General features: G+C 31.2%; 2 protein-coding genes across 27 annotated transcripts in view; one reads left to right on the forward strand and one right to left on the reverse strand.

The window, feature by feature from the left end:
* Window positions 1-6266, reverse strand: part of LOC148621377 (uncharacterized) — a 31428-nt gene extending 25162 nt beyond the window's left edge. For 3 of the 4 annotated variants that reach the window (XM_088575635.1, XM_088575636.1, XM_088575633.1), the window contains exons 1-5: window positions 6192-6266; window positions 2747-2937; window positions 2467-2561; window positions 1375-1559; window positions 893-951 (exon numbers count right to left, since the gene is read on the reverse strand). In XM_088575635.1, coding sequence (XP_088431761.1) covers window positions 893-951; window positions 1375-1559; window positions 2467-2561; window positions 2747-2931 — 524 coding nt within the window. In that variant the 5' untranslated portion in view covers window positions 2932-2937; window positions 6192-6266. Of the gene's footprint in view, window positions 1-892; window positions 952-1374; window positions 1560-2466; window positions 2562-2746; window positions 2938-4517; window positions 6151-6191 lie in introns of those variants that run through there. The other variant, XM_088575634.1, reaches the window with a different exon arrangement.
* Window positions 6267-6603: 337 nt separating this feature from the next.
* LOC148621378 (uncharacterized) overlaps window positions 6604-18221 on the forward strand; it is a 63618-nt gene continuing 52000 nt past the window's right edge. For all 23 annotated transcript variants that reach the window (XM_088575638.1, XM_088575647.1, XM_088575648.1 and 20 more), the window contains exon 1: window positions 6604-6794. In XM_088575638.1, the coding sequence (XP_088431764.1) occupies window positions 6741-6794 (54 nt within the window). In that variant the 5' untranslated portion in view covers window positions 6604-6740. The remainder of the gene's footprint in view (window positions 6795-18221) is intronic.

Consider the following 18221-nt stretch of genomic DNA (forward strand, 5'->3'; position numbering starts at 1 on the left):
TTTTGAAGCATGCAAATTGGCCTCAAGACTGTTCTTAATAAAAACACTGCAACCACTGCATTATTTATAGTAAAATTCACGTTTATTTGAACAACAGGAAGTACATGTCATACAAGTACAAAAACACATCCCACCATAAAGTAAACCCATGTAAACATAATGAAGCTGTGTGTAAAAACAGTCTGTGATTTAAAGAAGCTGATAATTCTGTTACGGAAAAAAAAAGTGGAATGATGGACACAAGTAGAGTAATCCCCATTTTCCTATGAAGCAAGATATAATAAACAAAAAGTAACTTATTGCAAGAATATATGGTTGAGTTACAAAATTTGTTAAAATTCTGAGAAAGAAAATTTACAAAATTGTGTAACTGTTTTAGTGTTTATCTGTAATACAAGTTGCTGTCCTTTCACACTGCATACATGTATGTAATAGTGCTGAATTTAATACTTGTCATATTTGAATACTACAATTAAATAAAATTAGTACTGACAAATACTCTTCACTCTATTCAAAATAATCTAAATGCATATGGTGCACACTAGAAAAACACCTGCTAAATAAATAATTGTGTACATCACGATGGTGTAAATTTCTTCATATGCCAAAATATATATGTAAAACTATCTTTTCTTCAACAACTTTGCAATCAGTTTAAAAAAAAAAGTTATAAGAGTAAAATCAATTGCCAGTTTTGTCATCAAAATACTTTGTTCCATTGTTCAATTTAATTTTACACTTTCCATTTCTTTTTAAATTGACAACTAGCCATAAGTCCAATACTGACACATGATTATAAAGTGACAGCCAGATCAACTATCAGAAAATATCTGACAGTTTGTAAGTGGAGCATACTTTGTTTCTTTAAACTTCTCAAAATTGTACACTATACCTTGGAATCAGATGTACTTCATACAAGCCTGGGTACTCTCCATACTTCTGTTCTAAATCCTGAAAAAAATGCCCAAATAACAGAAGTGAATACTATTTCTTATTGTACTATATACAGACATGAAAAGGTAAAAGTTTGTCTTCATGGAACATGTTCCTTTATATCTCTGTTGGTATTTCAAAAAGTTTTAATTTGTCTTTTTAGTAATAATACCCTATACATGCAATGATGAAATTTCAACTTCACAAAAACATTCACATTTGAGTTAAAATAAGTCCATAGTTTTCAAGAAGTTTGAGGGTGTGACAAAGTTACATTCAACAAAACTAGTGGATACAGAATTTGTGTGGTGTGTCAAAAACTCATTAGTATGTTACGTTTTAAATTTTTAAACCTACTTTTGAAATGAACACTGTTGCCTCTACAGACGAAGACTAAGGGCATTTAGAAAAAAATATCTCAAATATAAATAAATTATTAACCTCTGTAGTCACATCACTGCATTCTCTTTCTCTATAGTAACACAGAGTATAATGTCCTCTCATATTAGGTTCAAAACTAGCATATTCACCACTGTCATCATTGCTGACATCTCCATATCCTGCGTAACTTTTATTGTTTCTTCTTCCTCCTCTCCGATTATCTCCTTTTTCATTAGGAGAACTCTCTAAAAATCAAATCAATATACTGGAATATGACTTAATATTCTTTGTTTGTTTGTTTGTTTGTTGGGGTTTAACATCCGAGCAGCAATATTTCAGCTATATTTAGACAATGAACATGAAACTGATGATAAAATGAACATGAAATGATGATGAAAAGAAAAAGGGATGGGACACAAGGATAATGGGGTCAACAAATTTTGATTGCCACTGGAAATAGGGAGAGGTGGGTAGGGTTGGGCAATTTAGCCTCCTGTGGCGGAGCCTTATGGTTCCTACTCCGGGAGAATACCACAGTAGGGTTCTTTAACATGCGCAAGGGCAATTACACCAGTAGAACATTTCATCGATTAAAAGTTTTTTTTTCAATATCCGTTAGTTTTCAAGATATTGGCTAAAATATCTCATTCCTCTTTGAATAATTCATTGTGTGTCTCCATTGTGTCTTTATATGCCACTTAATTACTAAAATGTTCTTTATTTACATTTGCAAAATCCATTTTTTTTTACAATAGTGTCTGATGATTTTGTTTGGACAGAAGTATAAAGAAAAAGTGAAAAGAAATGAAAAAAAAATCAGAAAAATTTCCCATTAAAGTGGGTGGTATTCTTGAGGGAAGGGCAGTATTAATGAACAAAGAGTGATATACCAGAATAATTTATCTTTGTAAACCAAAATGTCAAATTTTGTATTAAGAACATCAATAAATGTATAATATAAATACATGTATATATCCTACATGTATGTGCTTTTCTAGGAGTAAGTGTGCATGTGAATCAGTTATCAAGTTCACACAGGTCTATAAATACAATTATTTTACATACCGACAAAATCTATATTCTATTGACAACTAATTCATTTATTTTCACAAAGCTTTTTTGATCATGTCTCATCCTATTCTATGTACAAACCTGCAGCAAGTTTAGCTGACAGTGGGGTGTATGAAGAATTAGGATCCATTTTTCCAAACATCTTGTATGCAAGGTCTTTATCGCTGAATTCCAATCTGAAAAGATGAAATTGATGCTTAGTGCTAAGCAAGATGATATGGTTATTAATGCTGAAGTAAAGTAACAAAACCTGCAATATCTATTTTTGATAAATGAAAATTTGATAGTCCAAATTGCTCATTAACTACTGTAAAAGAAAAACCATGTTTTTAAATATCTCATCTTAAAATGAAATTTGTACCTAACAACATCAGGAATGGCTTTAATGAGCTCTGTTAGGTTTTGAAACCCTAACTGCTTGAAGTTAAGTTGTTCTCTTAGTAATGATTTGTAGTCTTTGGAAAAATCACTGACAAGAATGCCTCCAACTTTAGAGAGAAGTACTGCTCTGACATTCTTTTTTATAACATCTGGTACTGTTCCCATGGTGACCTAAAGTATCAAAAAGAATTAGTTAAAGTACAATTTATATCTTGTCTAAAAGTAAAGTCAATAACATTTTATGTAACAAATTAATTCAAACAAAAATTCACAATTTTATGCATGCATTTACATGTACATTATGAATGACAAAATGAAAAAAAAAAAACACTTAATAAATATTATTTGGAACACAGACTGATCCCTATATTGTATCTGTCTTGCTTTTCATTAACATTGATTACTATTGCATTTGTCCAAAGTTAATATGATAATGGCAAGTAAAGTTTGACTATATTCAGTTCAGTTTTGACCAAATCTAGAATCAGCCATTTTGTATACTCATTTGATAGTGGCAGCAAGTTTCGGTGATCGCAAGCACAATACATACCAGTAACTCATATGGTCCTTACAATAAAGAAATTAAAGTGCTGTTAGCACCGGTTTTTTCGATTTTTGTGAAAATTGTAGCATGAACAAAATTTCAAAGATTACATGATGTAAAATAAAACTATATTCCCATATTATTGAAACTGTTTTTTTTCATGTATAAACTGGATGTCAATCTACTGATTTTTGTAGTACCAACTGTAAAATAGTTACTGTAAATCCAACTTAATACAAATTTCCAAATTTTGTCGTTTCACCTTTTAAACCTGTCCAAAAGTTAATCTGCAATAACACCTAAAACTATATCACCACAGTATTATCCTTCACTGTAATTATACTAAAATAAAACCAATTTCAGCCTGTGAAAATAATTTTCTTGATGAACAAAATTTTTTCCAAAACTATACACCTTTTATCATTTTGAATTTTCCCATTCATTTTACTTGGTTTAAAACACTGCTCTTGACTTCCTGTTTTATTAACAATAAAGTATCAATGATAGGATGGAGATTTTGACTGATTATTGTGTTAAATGGAACATGCTAAGCACATTAAATGCTCCTTGATATATTACTACAAGGACTTGATTCCTTAAATGCAATTAAAATTACTAAATAAAAAATTATCAAAACATTTTTCACGGCCAAAAAGCAGTCCCTCAAATCTTTAGTTGTTTTGAAGACTAGATTTTCATTCTATCTGCAGAAATAATATAATCTTATTGAGCTGAATAATTGCAAGAAATATACCATATTTTGGTGTGTATTATGCACACAATTTTCCATAGAAGTCATTTCAAGAGCCTACACGGTTATTACATGTACTTTCTAAATTTCCCTTAAGGTTCCCTAATACACTAGCGAAAAAAAGCCAGGTCCCGGAAGTAACAAAAAGTGACTGTCCTTATGGAGAAAATTCATCATTTCCTTCAATCAAACAAATAAAAAAATATAGGTTAAGATTACGTTTCAGTAAAAATAAATTAATCATTTCTAAATGTCTTTAACTTTTTTTTTACTTATTTAAAGAAGTGAATGTGATGTTGTCAAAAACTTCGGGAAACATGGAGTATCTCCTCTGTTCCACTGTTGCTGTTGTCAAGAACCTAACCCGCCTTGGAAAAAATATAACTCAGATTGTATTATTCAAATTGAAGCATAGCTTTTCAAAGATAGGAAAGGCAATCATTTTCTTGTTTGCACCTGTTTGTTGCGTCTGAATTTTGTTTACGTCACATGATATGTGTAAAATACTCCCACCATTCATAGAGAACTGTAATATTTCTGGTATCTGTACAAATTGATCTGACCAGCTGAAACTGAAAAGGATGTTACTAGAGACTCTTTTAATAAAAATTGTAAAGTATGGCAAAGTGTTACATTATAAGCTATCGACTCTTTAAAAGGCGAAGGGAAAAGGGGGATGGGGTTGGAATTTTTTTGGAAAAAAAATTATTTCACAGTCACTTGTTTCAAGCAGTTAAAAATTAGCTCCTTGCTCACTAATTGAAAAAAATTCTCATTATTAAACAAGACAGATTTTCAAATAAAAATATTGATTTTGCTTGCCTTTGATATTTAAATAAAAATATTACACTTGTGAAACAAAAATTTTTGTCCGACCCCCACCCTTTTCCTTTTTGAATTGTTTTTATTATTTTGACGAATCTCGCACTGACAGTACACTTGTGGTAAAGCTCTCGTTGCTCACTGATTTAGGTAATGCCTACTTCATATTATAAAACAGAAAAAATATATCTCCGATTATATTATCAAAATTGCACCATAGCTTTTTTAAGATAGGAAAGGCAATCACTTTCTTGTTTGGAATTTGCAGTTGTCAACTGAATTTTGTTTACATCACATGATATGTGTAAAATATTTCCAACATCCGTGAAGAACTGTAATATTTCCGGTATCTGTTCAGATTGATCTGACCAGCCAAAACTGAGGAAATGGATGTTGCTAGAGATGCCCTTAAAGGATAAAAATGTAAAGTATTGCGAAGTGCTGTAAAGTTATTGACCACTTTGAGAGCGAGGGGAGAGGGGAGTATGGGGTTGGAATTTTTTGGGAAAAAATTGTTCAAGCTATACAATGATTGAAAAAAAACTCCCCATTAATTAACAAGACAGATTTTCAAATAGAAATATTAATTTAGCTTGCTGCTTAAATATAAATAAAAATATTGCTCTTGCGAAGCAAACATTTTCATCCGGGTTGACCTCCTTCTTTGTAATGTCCTTTATTATTTTTACTAGTCTCGCACAGATGGTACATTATGGTAAAGCTCATGGTGCTTGCTGATGTAAGCAGTTAAAGATTAAAATAAAAAACCAAAGAGTAACAAAGTTCCTTTTTATCATGTTTTGATTTTGTTCTTAGTGACGATATAAGTAATTAAACATTTAGTATACTGTTTCTATAAACATATTGTGCATAAAGCATAAAAGATTTATTTCAAGTCGGTTTCACATATAACAATACAACATCAGCTCTGTAGAGCTTTTTCCGACATAAATTGAAATTTGATGGTAAACAATAACAATAACGAACAAAATTGACATTTTCCCAAGGATCTAAAACCCCTCCAGGTAGGCTCTGAGTGAAGGATTTTGCATCTCATTTTTTTAAACTTTAAGGGACATGCCCCCGAACCCCCCTAGCAGGTTCTGCCGCTTCGCGGGCTTCACACAAGGATAATGAAATTTCTTCAGGCAAAGTGAATTATATCTCAACTTTCTTTTTAAAAAAATCTTCATGCCCTGAAAAGGCTTGCCAAACAACCTCTGGCATAGCTGGAGTATATCGGTATGCTCCTTTTACAAATAGTTATGTAGATAAATAATAAAATGCAGCAAACAAGTTTGAAAATACCAAGAATTTCTTTTTTTTTTTCAAACTTTGTTTCCAAATTTAGCACATGCCCTCCATTTGTAAATTTAGAATTAAAACGGTTACGGAAAGGACTGTGATTTCCGAGAGGTTTGTAAAAAAATCTTTATTTCTTTTCATTAATTGATACTGACTAGTTATCGGTAAAATAAAGTATGAAGGCAGTTTTTATTAGGAAGAATATTTGGATTATTTATACACATACAACAGAAGAAAAGTTGTAACACTTTTCTTGAACAAGAACAACGAGGTTTGCAAGCATTAATTTGGCTTTGAACATTTCCCGCGAAAAATGAAATTCGTCTAGTGTTCAGTGATGCATGAAGATTAGGTTCAATAGGTAGTCATTTAAATTAATGCAATACACAATTCCCAGGTATATATATTTGTATAATAATGTACTTCCTTATTTGTGGGTGATAAAACCTGTCAGTCAGGTTAATTCTTTCACATGGGTCACACAGATTAGACTATTTTCAGTTGGTATTTTTGAAACAAATTGATGAAAAATAGATGCCATAGTGACATAAAATGGGATCTAGAAGAGAATTCAGATTTCATGAGGGATGCCTTGAACATAAATGGGTAGGTAAAGTATTAATGATAAATCCCGATACCCGTGTTGATACAGGTACATATGCAGGTGATTCGAAAATAAACATTTTTGCAGGTGATATTTATTTGCTAATTTATATTTAAAATTAAAGCTAAGGTTGTACATTTTACATTTTTAACTCTAATGTTTTTTAATGAATACAGTTACAATCATGAGTGGAAAGTATTGGTTTTTACATTTGTTCAGGGTTGCATATAGAATGTACCTTTTTTTTTTTTTTTTTTTGGGGGGGGGGTTTGCATTATTTGGAATTTAATTTGACCATAATTTGTTTGTGCCTTATCAAGGATTTATTATAAATTCATTCCTAGTTTTCTAAAATAAAATTTGGTGGGGGGGGGGGGGACATATCTTATTATAGAAACAGCTTTATCAGAGTATGTGTGTGACTGTCTCTACTGCTACACCTCTACCAATTATCATCAATTATGAACCATTTTTCTAAGAAATAGCAGCGAAAACTATGCTTTACAAACAGGTCCTTAGTATGTAAAGATTATTGTAAACTGGGTCAGACAAGACACAAAATAGGTTCGGAAATTTGCAGATAAAAAAAACCTTGGTGGTCACAATCAATGAGAATCTAGGAATTTTTTTTATTATGGCCTAACTATGTTTGAAACTTGCACAATTTTAACTTTAGGCCAAAACCACTGCAGTTCTTGGATTGTGTGAATTTTGCCAGACCATATTATGGTTCTACACTATAATGACCGTAATTCTAATATTTCTGATGTGCTATGTAAATACATGTATGAAGCTTGTTCTTATAGAAATACACTGAAGTCCACAATAAAGTAATATTGACGATGGACCTCTTAAAAAAAAAATAAAAGCTTTAGTTTTGATTTTGCTTGTCAAAATTTATTTATTTTTGTTAGTGTTTGTTATGTTTTCATTTTTTGTTTTTGTTTAATTATATCAGATTTATATACCACTACATTATTTATTTTCAACAATGTAAACAAATTAAGGACTGCGGTATTTTAAAACCCAATTATTTTGATAATCTTTTGATATCTAAACTATACCACTAATCTGTTGTTACACTGTCAAACCTTTGGTTACATCATAGTTCAGTATTCAAAACTTTTAATGATTTTGCCATATATATTTAAAGCACCTGTGGTTACTCACTCACTTATTGCCTTAAAATTCATGCCCTTCCTTTGACAGATGATGATCCCACTTTAATGTATGACAGAATGACTTAATGAAGTTATTTTAACTGCAAAAATGAAAGACTGGGGCATAAAAAATTAAATTGTGCATGTAGATGTGTAAATACATGTATATAATGCACATAATTTGTTGAGTATTGTAATCCAGATGCATTTTTCTTAAAAGTGGTTAACTGTAGCTTGAACATGGTACATTGCTTAATGTTTTAGTGATAACGTAAGCAATTTTATTATTGGTTACTCAATACTTATCATTTTTTCTAGCCCAAGTCTCCTGCCTTTGAATTTAAAGAGTTACACAATGGAAGCTGAAGGGGCATTTTTCCAGGCCATTTTTCATCAATGATTTTTCAACTTTTTTAATACACGTATGTACCCCTGTTTTCATTTTTTGGAAAAAAATATCAAATATAATACACTGGGGAATTGAAAGACAATTTTATTTTATCATACAGCTGGTTACATGGGAGCCTAAGTAGGCACCTTTCTTAGAAGTGAGAAAGTGAATTCAATAGCAGGATTTTGCTGAATTTTAAGGAAACAGTTGGGGAAATTATCTTGCTTTTGACAATGGGCATGTTGGGAATACAGCCTTATTTTGACTCTAACTCATGTCTAGAAAAATAACTGTTCCTACAAAAATTTTCATGTCTGTCTACATGTGTATTGACCCATCTGTATATGGATATCTGTCCACTTGGTATAACAGTAAAATTTGGTCCCCTGACTTACATGTGTACAACAAAATACATGTAGGATTAGAGGAGGGCCATGTGCTTTTTAACATATTTCTGCCAAAAATGTCCCAATCAAATCAGAAATTTTTACAAAGAATGTTAAAGAATGGCCCATTGAAATTCTGAAGAATATTAAAAATGGACCATTCTCAAATTTCTAATCCCAATCACTGTGAGTTTACACCTTTAAAATTTGGATTGGTAGGCTGTACATGTAAATTGCATATCTGTAATCAGCAGAGCAACTTTATCACTCTATTTCTAACTTTTTTTCTCACATATTCATGTATAATAGACTTTTCTAGGCTTGTTCAGTGTCAAATACCAGTAACTTCTTTGATCAGTGCTTTTTTGTGTAAAAATGTGTCACACTGCTAAATTCATTTTAAAATACACTGTAATCATAGAGAATGCCTTTTGAACTGTAGAATTTGTCCTGTTTAGACAAGAATGCTGGATCGTACTGAACACATTTCAACAGCTAGTTTTACACTTTTACTAATATATTGTAAAGGTAGTTTTATTCATGGGTACCAATTTTCATGGTTTAGGGGAAAATTTTCAGTTCATAGATTCTTGAATTCATGGATTTGAAATTCTATCAAACAAACAAATGGGAAATTTCCTATTTGTTGGGGTTCCAATTTTTCGTGGTTAACCACACCCATGAAAACCACAAAAATTGATACTCCACAAACAATAATACTTACAAAGTATTGAAATAATGAAGTATCTGATTAAGACAGATTTTGGGTTTATTCAGGGTTTGGTTTAGACAGGTTTACTGTATCTACAATTTTCATATTCACATACCCATTCTAAATCATTTCACCTTTTAATGAAGGTATAGTCAGGTTATTAAATGCTATGTTAGATATTATTTTATCAGTGAAAATTACCAGTAGGGGAAGACCTAAGATAATGATAATCCTATCACTTCTTCAAAGTTGCAATGAAAAAATTCTTATATCTGAATATCCTCAAGGTATGAGGGAGTTTTAGAAAAATTAACTAGAAAATGATCATTAAATTGATTTACCAATACATGTATCATTGTTCTCAATTTCAATAGATTTAGGTACATTGTACATGTTTTTGCTTGATGTAATTTGCCAGATTTTGCTGTTACAGCACAGGTGTATGTATGCATGGCTCCTGATCTATTTTTATACAGTGCTAATATTTTTTTTAGCAAATTTCATGTCTATGTTATAAAAAAATGTATATTCTTCCTTCATACCTTTTGACACAATATAGACCCTTTTAAAATTTGACTACAGAGGTGATTGAGATTCTCTGAGTCATTAATAAACTTACATTAGACTATACTGATAGTAAATACATTATGAAAACCAGTATAATTTGGAATTTATGGATAGACTGTTTTGTTTTATTTTCATCTTAGGAAAACCAAAAACGCTTTCAAACAATACAGCATTATCATAAACTTCCCCAAAAACAGGGTTCATACTGGATACATACATGTACATGTTTGATATTGAAATAGTTGTTAACTTATACAGTTTTTAAGTAATCAAAGTTAGCCCAAGTATTTTGATACCTTATCAAAAGTTGTGAAGAGCTATGAGGGATAAACAAAGTTTGTTTTCCAGATATGATAATTCAGATGTTTGACATTTTTTAAGTCAGCGGGGATATCTAAGAACTGTGTACAGATGGATTTGGCTTTCATCTTTCCTTATTGGAAGTATAGATACATAAATTTTATTATAAGCTAGACTCTCTTTTTTTTTTTTATTAAATGTGGGTGTTTGGTTGGGGGGGTTGTCAAAATGTGGTACTGTGTTGTGAATTAGTATGCATTAGTCCAATTAGGAGAATACATAAAATTCATGAACATTGTTTAAAATAAGGACTAAAACCCTTTCTGATAGTTTAGAATAGATTTTTTTATTATTTAGGTGTGGATTATGATTAGATGATCCTCATTAGTTGGAAACACAGGGGTTCAGATTAACACTGATCCATTTTCTGAGGTGGGACAATTGAAATTTTAATTTCCTAGGTCTTAGAGCTACATTACTTTACATTTACAATTACTGGGAACCTGTCTTTTTCTTCTGCTTGACCTTTCAATAAGGATGCAAAAAATTCCAAGACCTTTCACTCTTAATAGTAAATTTGAACCCCTGAAATGACAAGTTTGTCTATTGTGAAAAAAAAAACCAAATAATTAATGTGTTCAAATAAAAGCCTTTTTTAAGACATCTCTTAAAACAATCTTTTTAGCTTAGGGATTAAGACAAAAATATTGCCCCCTATTTGACCCTGTTTTTAGCATATAATTGTCACGTTTTCGTGTACTAATTATGTTATGAAATCTTAAGTCAATTTCAATATATAAGTTTATTGGAATTACAGAAAAACACTATAAATTTTGATTTCTGTTGCATACAATTAGTCATTTTAGTGACAGATTTTTTTTGTCATTTCAAATAATTAGATATTTATTGAACATGATCATTCTTAAAACGTGTATTTGATATATCATAATGATATGCTGAACTCATAACAAATGTGCTTATTTTACATGCAAGTGTAATGTGTAAGATTTATGCATTTTATTATAGACAAGGTTTAAAAATTTCCAAGAGACATGAAAAAAAACATGTTTGGTGCACTGAACATGTAGTAAATGTTGATAAATTTTGTCTTTTCTTATAAAGGTTTTGGTTACATTTATTTATATATGTTTTGGTATTAGTTGGAACCAAGCAGGGTATTATAATTTTGAGGTTTGTTTTTTAGAAATTTGAATTGAAATTTATTTTTAATTTGAACTAGTACAAACCAGTTTCTCATTGTATTATTTATTTAGTAATACATGTATATGTTATTACTTGATGCACATTTTCTTAAACTATTAGCATATAAATGTACATTTATGCTGGGGCAGATCCAGGATTTAGATTAGGGGGAGGGGATGCACAGTTAAAAAAATTTTTAGGTTAAATTTTTTAAATATTCTTCTAGGGTGAGTGCAATGTAGATATCTTTTGTGGTAAAATTAGCGAGAAATGAAAGTTTCAACCTAAAACCACCTAATTCTACCCATAACAACCCATGCTTTGCAAATTTTAGGGGGCGGCACGCACGCCACACCCCTGCCTGAATCCGCCCTTGATGTGTACTTGTGATTTCAAAGAGCATGTTTTACTGTTTGTTGGATGCAAATTATTTATTACCAGTACATTTTATGGATACAAATATAAATCAATGTTTTCATAAGAATTAACTACTATCAGGTACACAGCCAATGTTCTTGGTTGATATTGTTCTCGAGCTTGCCTATCTGAAACTCATTTTTTTATACAACAAAACCTGTTTAAAGTGACCTTCCAATGGAGAGAAAAAACGTAGTCACATAAGACAGGTGGTCTTGATATACAGGTTTACACAGAATGCAATATCTTGTACAGCAGTGATTTTTCAACTGCTTTTAGAAAATGCCCATGCCTTTTAATATGGGAAAATATATTGAAATATACAACAAACTGGGTAAATATTTCATTATACAACTGGTTGCATGATTCCCAAAATTGACATCTTGAGAAGTGAATTTTTGAGGTTAAAATAGATAATTTTCCACCTTCTTTGGTAAGGCCTGACTTAAAAACAGGATTTGGAAATTATGGGGTCATTTTGGAAAATAACTATGCTTCTGGCATATAAGCAAACAGCCTTATTTCAGCTCTAATTCATTTATAGAAAAATCACTCTAACTTTTGACTCTTAATTCATTTTTAGAAAAACCATTGAGTACATGAGGCCTGATATTTCTTATATTGCCTTTTCAGACAGGTTTTTGTTGAATACAGATGGTTGCTAAGACAAGTTTGACTTCACAATAAGAGATTTAAGCGAGACTGAATGTTTTTTTTTTCATGTCAGATAGTCTGACTAATTTTTCCATGACGGATTTCGCTACAAAGATTTTAAAATCAGTGTAAGTTTGAGTGATTTAAAAAGCATCTCTGTAGTACATATGTACATTAGAGGTTCTGTATTTGAAGCATTTAACTCTATTTTTATTTGCTGTCAAACTGCAAACATAGCCTCCACTTATTCCTCTGTACACTCTAGCTGTGTCTTCCTGGTTGCTTGATCACCTAAGAATCAGAATTTATTTTTTTTTCTCTTGAAGTAAATAATATTCCAAGGGGTATTGTGTTGTACCTAGATAGGAAAATAGGATAATTGTTTAATGACACCTATAGCTATTTTACTGAGGTATGTGATTTATCATTAGGTCATGTAATTATGTTTGATTTTGAAGAATTTAATCTGCATCTTCCTAGTTCACATGTAATGTACTGTGATAGTAAATGTTTTCATGGGATGCAATCAGATTGGGTAATCTATATGACTGATTATTAAAATGGTAACAATGATGTTTTAATGTAGTTACTGTGTACATATTTATTTTCAGATTCTATCAAGTGAACATATTGTTTAGTATCAATTTTTGCAGTTTCCAAAAATGAGAAGCCTTATAGTGTTAAAATCCAATTTCCTGGGTACTATTTTAAGCACTTTTCTGTCCACCACGAAAAGCATGAAAATCAGTACTTTTACAGCCATGTTATTACTGGATGCAATGAGGCTTTGCATGGTAAAAAAACTTTTTATAATGTCATTTCCTTGTAATGTCAATGTTTTGGCTTTTCTGTCAATTAACTGGCCTTGAAGACAAAGTAAGTTTGTTTGTTTGTTTGTTGGGGTTTAACGTCCGAGCAGCAATAAAAGAAGACATAGTAAGACATACTGGTATAATGTTTCCCTCCAGGACAAAATGGGTTTTCTAGACTAAGCAAAGTAAGTTAGTTACCATGAGTTACACCACTTCTGCCATAACAACAAGCAAATGTACCCAAAAAACTTACATAATTAAGCCATATTTTCCCTAGGAAACAAATTTATTTCAAAATTGCTATGCAAAACAATTTTTACTGTGCGTAGATGGATGTCAGATGACAGAACTGTCCAGCAAATTATTGTATCTAGGAAATGCCCTTTTGATTGTATGAAGATGGTGCAAACTGACTGCACACCTTTGAATATTTTTAATGAAATATGATGTCAGGTAAAAAATTAGATGTATAGATATTTATAAGAAACAGGCATCAGGTGATTCATTGGACAAATTTTTATTTCACTTTTGGATTGTGATAAGCACATGAGCCTTAGTGTATTTTAATACCATTAGCCTGGTCGTACTAGATAAAGAGAATGTATTATACAGGGGAGATAACTCTGGACACTGTAGCAAGTAATGTAATTATTAATTTCTCTCTCGTTCTGATTTATTTTCAGGAATTGTCTTCACAATTTTTTAAACAGAATCCTGAATCAGAATCATCAGGGGATTAAATTAGGAGTGGAAAAAACCGGGATATTTATCTGTGAATAGCTCATGCTGTATGACCTGCCTTGTTTTTAGAAATAGCTGTTTTTAATACTTGTACTTAAGTATGTTGCTAGCATCAAATATATATGAGGTTATCATTTACTAGTAGTTAGTTAGACTTTAAATGTCATAAATATGTTTGTCTTAAACATCCTCAATACTGTCTAAACAGCCCACTCATAAATTATAAAAATAAATTCATGGTAAACTCTTTGTGTAAAATCTAGTCTGCTGCTTGATTTCATATCTATTTTTACAGTTTAGGGTCATGCTTCTAGTTTAAGATTTTAGAATCTACTTTAAATGTCAATAGAAAAAAAATTACTGGTCAGGTCCACGTAATAAACATGATATTAACTACTGTGGTAAGCATACTCTTATGCCTGACCCTTTTTTTCGGCATTCCCTCACCTCAGATGAAAGATCTGAAAGCAGTACAATTTGAAAATTAAAGAGAGCATCCATTCGTAATCACATACATTGTACATATACCAAATTATTATTATCTCCCTCTAAGCTGTTTTGAGTAATTTGTCAACATTTATCTTTCAAAAAATTTATAAAAAGCTTTAACTCAATCCTATTCTACACACACTGGACTTTGCTTATCACTATAAAAAGGTTATTTTTCATAAGTTGAAATTATTACACACTATGTATCTACATGCATTTTGATATTTACCATTTAAACTTTATGGGCATGTCAACCTGCCAAGTTTCATAAAATTTATACAATAACCCTGGTAAATATAAAGACCAAGTACCCAATTTTCAAGTACCGGTACATGTGGATATTTCATAATTTCAATTTTTTTTTTTTTTTAATAAAATTTTATTATCCATTTTACATGCGTATCATCAATAAAATGGCATTTTGATCTTTAACAACATAATACAGTTAAACATGATACCATTTTAGATCCAAAACTGATTGTATGTTCAGATTAATTTATTCAATGTTATATGTGTTAGATTCCTGTTAAAAATCTTTTATTCACAGAGATATTTAAACTATTAAAGTTTTTAATCTCCTAATATATAAATAACACTCAATGATCTGAATCTTCTTCCTGATTACAATTCCACCCAGGAAGAGGTCATGTAAGAAGTTCAAAGGTTAATCTAGTCAAATAGATTTTAGGTTAAAAGGTAGATAGATAATGGAGTTGTCCCACATGCACTCAGGTCTTTAGACTTGCTACAGGTTTATCTTTTTGGGTTTTTAATTTATCAAAATACCTTAAGTTGCCAGTTAATACTGGGAACTTCCCAACTGTTCCTGAACACTATACAAAAATATAGTCCAAGGGTAATTCCATTTTTATCATTCAATACATCTTTAACCTGTAAATATATTTCTTGCAATTATTCATCTCAATGATATTCTATCATTTCTGCAAATTACATTAAGATCTAGTCTTCAAGTGACACTGAGGATTTGAGGGACTCCTTTTTGGATTTTTAGTAATAAATTAGCATTTAGAGAATGAAGTTCTTGCAGTAATGTCCCAAGAAGCATTAAATGTGCTAAGCATGTTCCATTTAATACAACTATCAGTCAAAATATCCATCCTATCATCAATGTTCTATCATGAATAGACAGGAATTGAAGCGCAGTGATTTTTACCAAGTAAAATTGGTGGGAAAATTCAAATTGATAAAAAGTGTTTAGAATTGTAAATCTTAATATGTTGATCAAGGAAACTGTTTTCTTAAGCTGAAATTAATTCCATTTGAATATAATTACAGTGTAGGACGTTTGAATGTGATTGCAAATTAACTTTTGGACAGGTCTAAAAATTGGGAAATAGGTAAAATAATAACAAAATTTGCAGATGTATATGATTACAGTTTTTAAATCGGTAATTGATTGATATTCAGTTTGTACATATAAGGAAAAACAGTTCTAAATAGTATGGGAAATGCAAATGTATGATTGCAGTTTTATTTTACATTATGTAATCTTGTAAATTTTGTCCACGCTGCAATTTTCACAACAATAAAAAAATCCAGGTGCTAATAGCACTTTGATTTATGATATTATGTAGCACTCCACATATGAATTATGCAAAATGTATTCATTGTTGGAAAGCCTACATATTTTTTTTTGGATATTTTAAATTTTTAAAATGTCATAGTAAACAGAAAGTAAATGTGGCTTTTCATTTAACTCTTGTTTATAGGAGATACAAATTATATAGAATGTAAATTATATAGAATGTAATGTGGAATTCAAAATTAAGGGAGATAGCTCTGTAAAGGACACTAAAATACAACAGAAACTAGTGGATTTTTCATGTTGATTATCTCCGAAGAGTGGACAGATTGAAATGAATAATCATACATTTCATCTTGATTGATTGATTGTTGGGGTTTAACGTCCAAGCAGCAATATTTCAGCTTTATTCAGATGATGAACATGAAATGGATGATAAAATGAACATGGAATGATGAAATAAAAATGGGATGGGACACAAGGGCAACAGGGTCGACAAATTTAGATTGCCACTAGAAAAAGGGAGGGATGGGTGGGGTCAGCAGGCAATTTAGTCTCCTGTGGCAGAGTGCAAAAGTTCCTACTTTTATCGAATACCACAGCCGGGTTCTTTAACGTGCGAGGAACGTGGCATCTTTCTCAACACGGTGCACCACTATGGTTTGCTGTCAGGTTTTCCGTATTATAGCATGACAACCCCAGCATGTAACACGCTAGGGGTACCCCATTCCACAACCTGGGGCACACATCCCAATTGCTCCATGTGCAGAGCTCCTAGCCCCTGGCTAGGTTTCTGAGCACTATTTATTCGCCTTTTAAGACAAGCTTAGCACTGCTGCAGGCCTATTCTTTTGACACCTGGACCTGCACGGGGCTACATTTCATCTTAAAGATACATAAAGCAACTTAACAAAAAATGAAAATACGTAGCCTTTTTGTTTTTAGGTGTATGTATCACATTTTAAAGATTGTGCATGATTCTTACAAAGAGTGCTACTTAAAGGAATTTCTATTTGTTCTTAACCCCTTGGAAAGCAGCACTGCTAATCAAAATGTGGTTTGCGGTTTGAGCATGATGGATTGAAAAGTGAGTGGGCAACAACATACAACTTTGATATGTTGTCTCTAGACTAGTAACTATACATGTATATGGAGTGTTTGTTTCCAGTGTGTTATTTATTTCCCAATTATAAAGGACAAGGTAGTTTTAAATAAGGCCAACAATATTATAGCACTGAATGACCTCCATCCCTTATATATTATCCTTCTCTTTCACCATACTTGACCATTCATAAGCAGCATGGTGGGTGTTTTATAAGAGGCAGAAACTGTTCAACATTTTGAAGCATCAGTCCTAAAAATTTCCCCTCGTTTGAACTTTATTAGGTTTTGCTACACCATCTCATTGGTTAAAAGTCCATCTCATGTTTACTGGGTATCCAAAGTACCATGTTCATTATTTCCTGGATAATCCTTCTATAGGGATATATGAAGTTTGGATGATAAATTTTATATTGTGCAAATTATTTTTGTGTCATGGCTAAAATATTAATGTTGACTGGACCATCCATGATTTTTGGACACAGTATCTACTTGGTTTATATCAGTGTTCATAAAAGTTACATTTTATAGTCTTTAAGAGTACATGAATGTATTACCACTGGCAAAATATTTCATTTAAAAAATACCCAATTTGTCAGATTAGTACACAAGGGCTTAAAAATCATATTTTTTGTCTTTAATTGTGATTGACATTTATATATTGAAATTAAAATTTGTATTTGTCATAAAGATAAAGTATACACATACCTTAAAGCAGTTTATTAGTCAAATTGATAATTATTACTTGCTGACTATTTAATAACCAATGCAATAAACTGACAATCAAAAGGAACAAAAATGAGTTTCAGGGGATTTTGTCTCTCAAAAGCATTCACCTTCAAACAGTGTTTTTTTTTCTGAAAGATGATAGCTGGGTCATTATATGATGATCGACCAAGCAATTATTCGCCTGACTGTTGTGAGTGTTTTTTTTTTTTGTTTTTTTTTTTATT

Source organism: Perna viridis, chromosome 3, assembly GCF_037379345.1.
Source record: "Perna viridis isolate PV_CMFRI_1.1 ecotype Kerala chromosome 3, ASM3737934v1, whole genome shotgun sequence".
Taxonomy (NCBI): Eukaryota; Metazoa; Mollusca; class Bivalvia; order Mytilida; family Mytilidae; genus Perna; species Perna viridis.